This window comes from Zootermopsis nevadensis, unplaced genomic scaffold, assembly GCF_977971745.1.
Source record: "Zootermopsis nevadensis isolate Lab colony 2312 unplaced genomic scaffold, Znev_1.0 Znev_ptg000061l, whole genome shotgun sequence".
Lineage (NCBI taxonomy): Eukaryota > Metazoa > Arthropoda > Insecta > Blattodea > Termopsidae > Zootermopsis > Zootermopsis nevadensis.
Genome location: NW_028259192.1, coordinates 2,952,926 through 2,965,808, shown reverse-complemented (window position 1 = coordinate 2,965,808; position 12,883 = coordinate 2,952,926). Strand labels below are relative to the sequence as shown.

The 12,883-nt window shown below is 37.1% G+C and overlaps 1 protein-coding gene across 1 annotated transcript; it reads left to right on the top strand.

The window, feature by feature from the left end:
* The first annotated feature begins 115 nt into the window (after positions 1-115).
* LOC110840410 (transcription factor YY2) lies at positions 116-8,876 on the top strand. The gene is made up of 5 exons (XM_022085446.2): positions 116-621; positions 1,474-1,597; positions 2,238-2,469; positions 4,810-4,979; positions 6,899-8,876. Exons 1-5 carry the CDS (start codon positions 162-164, stop codon positions 7,020-7,022), a joined length of 1,110 nt encoding a protein of 369 aa, XP_021941138.1. The 5' UTR covers positions 116-161; the 3' UTR covers positions 7,023-8,876.
* Positions 8,877-12,883: the final 4,007 nt, after the last annotated feature.

Genomic DNA, 12,883 nt, shown 5'->3' with positions numbered 1-12,883 from the left:
TCGGTTAACAATCGCCGCCAAGAGATGGCGCAGTGATGCTAAACTCGCCAGCAAATTTAGTAAAAAAACAAATAGAGACGACCAGTTCGGGCAGGCTTATTAGAAATCACGTGATCAAAGTGGTAGCCGAGCAGAAGAGGTAAGCCATTTTGGTTTCGAACATGGCGTCGTCTGATATTATTACAGAAGTGGAAATACATCCAGATATTCAGGAAGTTGAAATTGAAGCAATACCTGTGGAAATTCCATGCGAAACTGTGGAAACAACAATAGATGGTGTGGAAGGACAGCCTATGATTGCATTACAGCCTCTACCAGAGCCTGGACGAGAGGAAATTATTTTACAAACGCAAGAAGAAATTGTTGGCAGTGGGGATCCTTTATCAGTTTATGATCAAATACCAGTTCCATCGGAAAGTGACATATATGTTGAATCAAGTCCAGGACCATCTCGAAGAGGAAGTCGTAAAACAAGGAGAGGTGGAAAAATGCGTGGGAATGATCACATTATTAGCGAGATCGCAGAAACTAAAACACGCAAATGGGAACAAAAACAAGTTCAGATTAAAACATTGGAGGGTGAATTCTCCGTGACGATGTGGGCTTCAGGAACAGATGATGGTAAGAATTATGACATTATTTTTAACATGTTATTTCCATGTGTTTTAAAGTTGTGTGCATGAACCAATCTGTCTATTTTTGTATAGCGTCATTTTCGTACGATGCCAGCTAATGTACGTCATCGCACCTACATCCGGGAGTGACGATCGATAAGGGGCTAGTATTGCTGTAGTACTTGCAACTTTTGATGTCGATGTTTCATTTTAATAACGTTATAAATGTAAATATTTTGGTTTGTTTTGATACCTAGCCGGCCATGAATGTTCCAAGGGCGCAGCCATATTTTACAAATGGCTTCTCTTATATGATGGCGGATGGTAGCCATTTTTGTAGAGACGTTCGTAGAGAGTCATTCAGCTAGTGACGTTGTTTTTAGTTTTTCGAGATAAATGTGTAATTTGAGACTGAATAATTGTGTTAAATTGAGAAGTGCTTAAATTTAAGTTTTGATTATGCTGAAATCTGATGTTTTTATGTGGAATTGTGCTGTGAATACAGTTATGCATTTCTGGCCTCTTTGTCCTTCATGGCCAACAACAGTTAATATGGAAGACGGAGTAGGATCGATTGCGGCGCTGGTATCTGACGGAATTTTTAGGAACCTGTACAGAGGTTCTTGCAGTTGTAGTGATCAGAGGTAGAGATGTCAGTAGTAAATATTTTGCTATGACGTAATATTGTGTAACCAATGCTTGATGTTCAGCAGAAGCTCCAAAAATTTAAAATACAAAATGTTTTGATGATCATATTTAAAAGCATTTGTTATGTGTCTTTGCATGAAGAGTGAATTTGTTTTGACTTATTTGTGATTTACATTGCCCTTCAAAAAGCATATATTTATGTTATGTACAGATGAAGGAAGTAACCCTGACCCTGATCCAGACTATGAAGAGTATATGACTGGCAAGCGAATTCCAACAGAAGGGATTCCTGGTCTTGATTTAAGTGATCCAAAGCAGCTTGCAGAGTTTGCAAGGTATAGAATAGAATCAAATTTAATTTATTTACATTCCTTGGATCCTTCATGGTATAACCCAAGGATATGTTCCATATCCTAATAGGAATGTAAACATTTGATGTAATTACAGTACAAATGTAATGTATAGTTTTTACATCTTTGTAATTAAATATTTATAATTTTTAATAATTCTCAGTTTCAGTTCTTTTAAAGAGTAAGACTGATATAAAAAGATAATCTTTCAGTACTGGCTTAAATACTTCCATATCACGATTTAAACTTTTATTGCTGAATGGAAGTGTTAAATAACTTGATCTTTGCATAGTAAGCAACTTTCTGTTAACTAGTGGGCCATGTTTATATTTTGTGTTTATATAATGCATCTCAAAATTGTACTGAGTGTGTCAGACTTCGTTTGAAACTTCTCCAAGGAGATTATAAGCAACAATAATGAGAGTGAGAATTCACTTACTGGGCGAAGTATGTTAAAATTCTTAGTTTTCTATGAGAAACTTTTTTAACACCTTTCCATTATTTTAATGATTTTGATAATTTCTCTTCTGCTGTCATTATCCCATTAAGGTAACTGCATATGACAGGAGTATTGAATGTCTGATATGCAGTTGGTAATACTTTGCTGTATGCATAATGATTCTAGGCCTGGCCACAAGATGAAAGTAAAGAAGCAGATGAGTGATGGAGTAGACAGGACAATAGCGTGTCCGCATAAGGGCTGCACCAAAATGTTTCGTGATAATTCAGCAATGAGGAAACATCTTCATACTCATGGACCTCGGGTTCATGTGTGTGCTGAATGTGGCAAGGCATTTGTGGAGAGTTCAAAGTTGAAACGACACCAGTTGGTCCACACTGGGGAGAAACCCTTCCAGGTAGATATTTATGTTTTGGGTAAAACTGAAAACTGGGAACTTGGTTATGCGTATTGTAAAGTAATATTTAAATTTTAATGGCAGCTCTGCAGGGTCACCAGAAAAAGGTGCAGTCATTTTAAATGCCTGAAGTATTTCACAAAACATATTGCTTTCTATTGAAACTGTGATTTCTGCCTTCAGTTCTTCCATTTGTGTTTCTTCATTTTCCTTCAAGAATCCCCATAAGAGTTAATTATAGGGATTAAATTCCAGAGGATCTGGTGGCCAAGACCATCCAAATCATCTGGGTTATTGATTGATCAGTCATGAAGTTTATTGCTCAGGAAATGAAGAACCACTTTGCCATGTGTGGTCTTGCTCTCTCTTTTTGGAGAAACATTTTCCATATTCATTCCCATGCCTTGAAGAGTTGAAACAGAGTGGTCTCAAAAGAGGCTTTTTTAGTGGTCAGCATTCACTCTCTCTTCAGGATGATTGGTCTGAAATACCACATTACACTGTGCACTTTATGGATGCAAAGGTAATGTCATGACTGGGGATTTTGAGAACCCAATATTAGCATGTTCTGTTCAATGGCGTACGTGTGTATTTTAGATGGTAGTATGTTCCATTTGTGATTGGAATGCTATCAGTATACTGTTGTCTGTCATTTGTTGTTATTACAAACTTCTTTCTGCCAGTAACACTATTGTCATTGCCTATTGCAGCACGAGTCTCTTCAAACTTTGTTTACTGACCTTAATTCCTGACCTTGGGCCTTTTTTTGGCAGTTAAGTCTCACATGAAACTCGTTGCCGCATTATAATAACACTACAGTCTTTTCAGATAATACACGGTGTTCAAAAGTGTATACTGCCTTATTCACAGCTGCTTAAAGACTTTTCTGTTAGGAGGTATTATTAGTCGGTAACAAACTCCCAACAATTTATGCATCATATAACACCAGTTTTGTTGATTTCGCCGTAGCACATCAACAGATGTCTGAGGCGTGGGCCTTCTGCTACTTGGTCGCTGGGACCATGGGTTCAAATCCCACTCAAGCCATGGATGCTTGTCCGCGTTTTTCTGTGTTGTGCTGTCCTGTGTACAGGTAGAGGCCTTACGACAGGCCAATCCCTCGTCCAAGGAGTCCTACCGAATGTCTATAGAACAAGCCAGCGAAAAGTTGGGACCCGCAGTGCTCAGGCACTTGAAGAACGGGTCATTCCCAGTATCCCATTATTTAAATATATGTCTAATGGTTATTGCAGAAATCTGTTGATTTGTATTCTTAAGGTACTGGATCCAAAGTTACAAGGCATCCCACACCATGTGGCTCAACGCGTCATTGAATCTGCCACTGCCGTCGGCCCACGCGGTAACAAAAGTGTTCTTAAGATTTTATGTCGGAATCGGAGTCGGTACATTTTTACCGACTCCACAGCCCTGGTATGAACCCATGCATCATGTTCACTATCTTTCATTAAACTCCATGGCCTGCAGAGGTAAATGCCAGAATACAGACAGACCCCCATTATAGTGCCACACACTGTCATCCCCAATATTGATGTTAAAGTGAGGGTGGCAGTAAATCGGATTTTCGTGTTTGAGTATATCTTTATTTATTAATGTATTAAAGTGTCATATGGCGTGTGAAATACAATAGTTTGGATCTTCAGGGTAGAAGATAAGAAAAAATTGAACTTAATGGTTTCTGTAATAGGACACTTTTATTCAGTATTCATCTTTCCTAATATGTCTCCCTTTTTTATTTATTTATAGAAAATATGTACCATTTTTACTGTACACAATTTGTTACACCCGTCTGGCATTGAGCTACTTTTGCTTATTCCTTGATATCATTTGCCGCTCTATTTTCACATTCACTTTTCCTGTCCACGTAATATGTTGGCAGGTGGCGACAAGCTGGGGTGTTTTTTTTACTGGGGATTCCTTTTAAAATTGCATAGGGAATTTCTGTTCCAACGCTATTGTGGGTGTGGCAGTATACAGCGGGGCACTGTACTGCAGTTTGAATATAGTTCCTTGAAATAACACACAGCTGCATCCTCAATCCTTTCTGTTTCCTGTATATAATGGTCTCCTTTCCATCTCATGAACATTTAGGTACCTTTGCACTTGATGGGGCATTGTTAAATAACATGCACATCAACTACAAATAGCAAAATGGATTTTGTTCATCAAGTCTTTATTCAAAGTCCATTCATTTTCATTAACCGCAGTTCCTGTTCTTTGCATACCTTATCTCAAATTAAGACATTGTATTGACCTTTAGAGCTTAATTTCTGTAAGGGTGGTTTGTATAATTTTCTTTGGGTATTATCCCACTTTTTTCAGTGCACATTTGAAGGATGCGGAAAACGGTTTTCACTGGACTTCAATTTACGAACGCACGTCCGTATCCACACAGGGGACCGTCCATATGTATGCCCATTTGATGGCTGCAACAAGAAATTTGCCCAATCAACAAATCTCAAATCACACATCCTCACACATGCCAAGGCCAAGTAAGTTATATCATTGTTAGAGGGTCTAGTAGGATTTTCAGGTTATTGTACTTTGGGTTCTGCGTATGATCTGTGCCATCTGTCTGTTGGCACACTTTCATGCAGTAAAGCTTTTTGCTCAAATTTGCCTGCCATATTCAGTGTTGATTTGTAGAGGTAATTTACTCCTGTTCATATTAACACCACATTTGTATGTGTAAAGTACTGCTGTATGCATGCCCAATTATGATATGCAGTCAACATCTTAAGGAAGGTGGAGATTAAATTCTGGTATTAAATTAAGAGGGAACAGAAATTTATTTAACATGAGGGTGGTTCAAATTAAACCTTTTTGTATTGCTGCTAGCAAATACAGCTATGTAAGATTTGAGGTTTTCACAGCAGTGAGTATGAAGATTTCTGTCTTCTGAGTTGTTGCGCTGTGTAGTCTGGTCAATGTTAACCAACGTTTCAGAGGTCATACTGCCTCCGTCATCAGGGCGATGAAAAAATGTTTGAAGATTTCAGTCTTCTTGGTTGTTGCGCTGTGTAGTCTGGTCAATGTTAACCAACGTTTCAGAGGTCATACTGCCTCCGTCATCAGGGCGATGAATATGCCAATAGGGTGTGTGGGGCTAGGTTTATAGGTGCCAGAATGTGAATGGAGTAGCCTGCCCTGAGCCAATAGGAGCGCGTGGGTGAGTGTGAGAGAGGGAGAGAAAGGAAAAAGAGAGGGGGGTTCGGGAAGTGCGTCTGGTGGGACATCGGGAGTTCGGTTGAAAAATCTGCGGTTGCTGAACATCGCTTCAACATGGGACACTGCATACAGTTCGGGGACACTTCTATCCTCTCCACAAAAAACGGCTACATGGATCGGATAATCAGGGAAGCCATCGAGATTGAATTACATCCCGATAACTCCAACAAGGAAGATGGACTTCACCTGAGCCAGTCCTAGAAGCCTGTTATTCACACTCTTCGAGGACTTCGAGAGCGAGCAAGAGTGCATCGCCAGAACCAACCAGACCACTAACCTGGCCCTCTTCAGGGCCCCGATCACATTCAACCAAACTCCCGATGTCCCACCGGACGCACTTCCCTAGCGCCCCCCCATCTCTCACTCTCGCCCACACACTCTTATTGGTCCACTCCCACTCCTGCTCCCATTGGCTCAAGGCAGGCTACTCCATTCACATTTCGGCACCTATAAACCTAGCCCCACACACCCTATTGGCATATTCATCGCCCTGATGTGAGGCAGTATGACCTCTGAAATGTTGGTAAACATTGACCAGACTACACAGCGCAACAACCCAGAAGACAGAAATCCAAATACAGCTAGTTACACATGATAGGCAGTTTAATGTAGTTGACCATTTGTGGAACAGAATGAGCATATCAGTCGGAGGAAACAGGAACACTGTGCCCGTTAAATGCTGGGCATTCCAGGTGTGGATTTTATCCAAACAGGATGAACAACCTCTCATATAGTCACTTGGTGCTGAGGGAGAATGTTTGCTGCATCCTGTCATGTTCTTGAGAGGTGTTGTCATGTTGCAGGACAACTCTTATCCTCATGTGGCCTGCGCTATCCAGGACACTGCACTTAATGTGCTGGAAGGTGTTGGGCTATCCCCTTTTTAGTTCAAACATGTCGTTGTTTAACTTCCATGTCTTAATTCCCCATACTGAAGTGCTAAAGAGCAGACAAAGATGTCTTGGTCACAGTGGTTCCAGCAGCAACCCAGGAAGTCTTTTTGTAGAGGGAATCAATTGGCTGTGCGTCAATGGGATGCCTGCCTCGACAGCTAAGAGCACTATTTTTAACGTCTTGTACTCGTTTGCCCAAAACAATGCGCATTTGTCTGTACTTCTTGGTGTAATAAAGTTGTGTCTGTTGACTGAATTGCTAAAAAATATATATTTTCTTCCCATTGCAGATCACGCAATGCTATGAGTCGTTCAGTGCCTACAATTCATGCACAACCACTGCAGCCACCACAGTTTGTGCAGGTTGAGGTATCTGATGCAGACAACCAACAGTTCATTGTTTATGCAGACTAGACACTCTTTTTCCGTTCATGCCTTTGTATTGGTTGGTTAGGGTAATATGTCTGCTACTGTATGACTTGTTTTGTTGAGTGTTGTCAAGTTCCACCCCGTGCAAGTTAAGTGAAGCAAGATAGCATTTCAAGACTTTTCAAGCACTGCAAGTTTAGCAGTCAAATACAATGCTGATGTAGTGGTGTTTGGTGAAAGAGGTACAAAAATTATATATTCGATACAAGGTGAAAGAGTTAACAAATATTACATTAAGTACAAGGTACAAAAACATAAGAGCTTACTATGTTTGCCATATGAAAGATTGAACATGAGAACCATGTCTTCATATGTAACCCATCCACAGGGTTTGGATTGGTGGATGTACATTTTAACTCATCTTTTAGTTACAAAGTAGTAGCGATACTGGCAGGAGTAATTGTATTTAATGATGGCCCGTTGTGCCATGTATTAAACTTGATCCAAATGATTGTAAACATGTTGAGAAGTACCATCATATTTTTAAAATCTGGTTTCATCTGATTAGTTTAAAAAGTGGTAAGTTGCAGTGCCCAGCTTTCAAAACAGCACTGTGCATGGTGTTTGGGCCTTGACTGGAATCAAGCAAGAACCAGGAAGAATTATAGCCGTGATACTGCTCTATTTCATCAAAATGGTAAGGGCTCGGCCACGTATACACACAGCCGTACTTTTATATTCATTGAGGACACATCGTAAGGCAGTTGTGTGCATTTGGTAATTGTATTCCAGATATAATGTTGCACATAATGATCCCTTAGTATTTTTAAAAAGAAAACTGGTGTTTTTTCCAGCATTGCCTTTTCCAGAACTTAGGTTTTTGGTTTCTTGTAACTATGTATTGTACATATAATTGAGAACAGTATGAGTGTTATATGTAATTAACAAGTACATGCAATTTATTTTGTCCTTTCCAGTGAGTCATCATATAGAGGTATTTATGTTGTGTTACAGTAGCAACATTTTCATGCTTATTAACATATTTTACTCACACTAATATAGTTTATTTTATTGCTATATAAATAGACATATCGGTTATGATGCCGTTTATACTGATGTGGAATGCAATGTACCATATTTATTTGAATACCACTTGTATTCTGTTTTCATTGCTGTATTGCTTGTTACCACTTCATAGATGTACTATATTTTTTTTTTTCCACCATGTAACAAAACTTGGCCCTTTCACCAGTGGTAAAGATGTGCCAACATTCAGAATCACAGAAATTCTTCAAAAAAAATTCACTGTAAGAATTTTAAATTACAAACTGCATGAGGTCAAGTCAGTCTCTGGCAGAGAATTGTTATGCTGTATAAGGCAATATAAAATATCTCACAAGAGTAGGGGTTTGTCTTCACTCTTGCCAAATCAAATTCTGATTATAAATATGTTTGATTGTGGTATGGGTGTAGGTACCAACTGCACAAATATCCCTCCGGGAGTGGTGTTCCAATAAACATGGTATTTAACCTTTGTATATTCATTTTATCCTATGTATGATTAAATTAGAATAATTAGACATTGTTGATAACAGCGAATAATCAGAGGTTAGTAACATCATTTATCTTCTTTCATCTTTAACACACATCTTTTGTTATCTCTTTTTGGAGGTGGTGTAGCTACAAGGAAAAAATGAGTAATTGCCCAAATGCAGGATTTTTTAAAGAGAGAGTTTATTTACTTGTCTGGTGTAGTTGACATGTTTGTTTCATGTAGTGATCACAGTTATGTTAACAGATCTTTCAGCACTAGATATTCTTAAAGATATATATTAAATGTGTATATTTCATTATTTGCATTCACTGATACATATTCAATAAATAAGTATTGGAAATCAATTTTTGTCTTTAAAGAATGGTATTCTCCAATTTAATTCCTCAGTGTGGTAGAACTTTCACCTCAGAAGTTAATAATGGCATGTGTGGAAATGTTAATATTAACTCTTGAAACAAAGACACATATAACAAGTATCTTTTCCGCACCTGGGTTTTAGTAGAATGAAATTGTTCTGAAATAATGTGTTTTATAAACAGGTTAAACGATAACAGAGAACCTAACCTCTTGACTGATGCATATGGATTTATTCTTTCCTTCATAAATAACAGGTTCTAGCAAGGAGTTGTGGATATTACTGTTTTCCTACTAACAGCCCTACAAATCATTTTATATGTTTATATTTGTATTTAGGTAATGTAACATTATAGTCCAACAAGAAAACTGAAATTAGCTCATGGATTAGTGTGCTGGGCTCATGCATATGTAATCATAGGATCAAATCCTTGAGTACAGATTCTCATATTGCTTTAAGTTAGATTGTTGCAAATGTTATTATTAGTAATAACATTTTCCTTTTGAGAAGAATTTACTGCCTACAGATTCTGTCTATCAAATTTGTAGGTTATAACATCACAGGAAAGTTTTACACTGTCTTGTTTGTAATTACTGGTTTATAGAAAATATTTATTGCATAATTTATGTGAGTGGTCATAGTCCATCTTAATTCAAAATTTCATGCTCCTAGCTCCACTACTTTATTAGTTATCATCAGACCTGGAAGCTAAATTAAAATGTTTATGTGACTGCCATATTTTATACATTCTAGGGAAAACATGCCTTAACAAAATTAAGTTTCTTATTGTATGTCATTTCAGAACCCTGTGTTTCATTATGCTTGTGTTGCTTCTTCCTCAGTTTTTGTTTGCAATGTTATAATTTCTGACTGAAGGTCATTAAGAAGTATTAGTGTTGCCCTCCAGTGACATGAAATTTGTATCATATTTTGTGAAAATTGGTCAGCTGGTTCTAAGGTTGAAAGGGGAACACAACAAATACAAACTGTGTAGTGATTTCGTAAGCCTTCTTCTTTCCACATGAAAGGAAAGTAGGCTGTAAACAAAGAAGATGTGACACCATGCATGGTAATGTATATACAACTACTCAGTGAATCGCTTTGCATGGTAAACCCCCAGCTAGTTTGTCAAGCAATAAAACCAGTACTTATTACTTTTGAAAACCACCAACTAGATAGGACAGAAAGATGGAAAGTGCAGCCAGAAGGATTTTATATTAAGGATGAATGAATTACTGTACTTTGAAACCTCTTGTTTGTCTACAAGTGTGAGAATTTATGTTTGTCCACAAAAGAGGTGTGTCCATAGTTATGAAGACATGTTTCCAATCTGAATGTTTCCCCTTAAAGGAAAGGCTACTATAACAGTTTAGTTACAATGAAATATGAAATGTTTACTTATATGTTTTAATACTGGCCTTGAATATCACAATTTCCAAACACAGATTGAGGTGTCTGAAAATGGTGCTTAGAGAATATTCAGAGCTAAGACAGGAAGTAACAGGTGAACAGAGAGAAATGCATAATAATATCATCATAACTTGTATTCTCCAAATATTAGGATGGTTAAGTCAAGGAGGATGAGATGAAAAGCACATTTTTAGTCTGAAAAATGGAGGGGCAGGGCTCTAGGGAACATCAGTATAAAGGTCAATATTAAAATGGATCTTAGAAATAGGGTTCATTGATGTGAACTGGACATACCTCGTTCAGGATAGGTACCAATGGTAGGCTTTTGAGAACATGTTAACAAATTTCTGGGCTTCAGCAGTTAATAACTTCTAAATAAGTGTCTGTATGGAATTGATACTGTGGTAGCATTATTCCTGTTCTAAATATGAATAAATTATTCATTGAGATTAACCCTTCGAATCTGAAGCTTGTCTAAATATTATGTATTAAGTGTGTACTGCAAAGAAGATAACCTGTCACCATTTCAAAAGTCAACTGGTTAATGCTGTTTAAGGAAATATTCCCTGTTTATTCTGACAATCATACAAAATGCAGAGTTACTGAATATAAAGCAGGAGGTAAATATAATTGCCAGTTGGCTGTAAAAGGTTAAAATAAAATTGACAATAACATACATGCAGTTCCACAGTGTTTTGCTTTGGTATCATACCTTTCTTCTTGCATGTTTGCAACCTTGTGAAATACTTATGAAAAGTTAAAATCACTCTGTCCATACACATAAGTAGCTCAATGGACAAATTGGTTCTGGTTAAATTTGATATTGAAAAATTTTATCAAAAACAGTCAAGAAATTAAAATTATCAGCAAGATGGTATCATTTTAATGGCCACTTTACATAAGAGCATAATATCTTTTCAGCTTATCTTAATAAATACTTGTGCAAAATGGATTTTTAGCTTGCTAGGATAAATATTCACAACACAATTCCAAGACTACCTACAACATGAATACTTCTTTCAGTAGTTGCTTCTTGTAATCTTATCACAGTAGGTTAATCTACATGGAACCAAATGTTTAAATTGTTTTAGCAGAAGATTGCAATTAATAAGAAAACAGGTCTTGACTGAGTTTAGGCAGCATTGAGATTAGATCTGTTTTATATTGTTGCTTTAGCACTCTGTTACAGTACAACTTTGAAGCTTGTATAAAACAAGTTAAGCATATTTAACTTTCATGTAGTTTTTGTAATAACAGTGAACAGTGAAGTTTTGGTATTGATTGCTTATTCATGAAGTATAGTAATAAATACCATTTTCATAGCAACTGATCTGCATAGATAACTTTATGAAAGTTACTTCAGTTACCACAAACGTTTATGGGCTCAGTTGTAAGGACAGACCTCATAATGGGCTGTTAGATTTTTAAACTATTATCCCATCACAATTATTGTCTATCCTGAATTAAAGTATTACGAATCAAGCTTGGTGTCACAAGTATATATTTTGCTGCAGTGTAAGGAATATGTTCACTCTAAAAACTTTTCCTATTATCAAAATCAATGAAGTTAGTTAGCACATATTTGTACAATATTTATGTCTTGTTATATGTAGATTCTCTTAATGATTTGAAGATTAAAGATGTGCTTCTGTAGTAATTTCCTGCTTATATTTCACTCCTGTCTCCATCCAGTTTCTAAAGTAAGACTACCAGAACTATGGAATATCAGTTCCCTTTATCAAATTAGCTATACTTTATTTTCTTGTAATTTGAACAGCATGGATCTTATATGTTGTTTATAATTCCTTCAGAATGTACCTGCTAATTGTAAAATGAAAATTTTAGAGAGAAGATGGCTGTCTTTTGGGTTATTGCGCCATGTTGTCTGGTAGAAGTTTATGTTTCAGAGGTTCATACTACCTGCATCATCAGGGCGACAGCCATCTTCAAACTTGTTGTCATGAAAACCTCAAATTCTCTAAATTTTATTGTTTTTTGTGGTAAGTTTACCATGAAAATAAAATACACCCACAAGTCGTCATTACCAAAGAAAAAGCAATATCTGGCTTAGGGAACTTGACACTGCTAATATGCAACAAGGATTCTGGGCAGAACTCAAAACCTAATTTATAACTGCTGTTGCTTATTCAGGTGCCAGGTTCAAATCTCACCCAGACATTCTATTTTTCATAGTTTCCCTGAACTGGTGGATGATGGAATAGTACATTAAAGTGGGCTATAACTGCTTCCGTATAACCCTTTCCAATTGTTTAGTTTATTCCTATTATCATTCAATGCTATATAAATTTATCACAGACAGATAAATACATTTTTCACATGCACACTTTCACTCCTACAAATTCTGTGACGTTAGAGATGTGTAAAGAAAATGTAAGTACAGTAAAACCTCCATTAACCGACCCTCGATTATCCGACTCCCGCATTAACCGACCGAATTTCAACTATATCGGTTGCGATCAGTTTTTTCCGGCGAGGCGATAAACTGAGACCCGTGAGATGCCGTGCTATATGTGTTGTGTGGTGCTTTAGTGTACGTGGTTTGTTAATTTTTTCATCATCTATGAT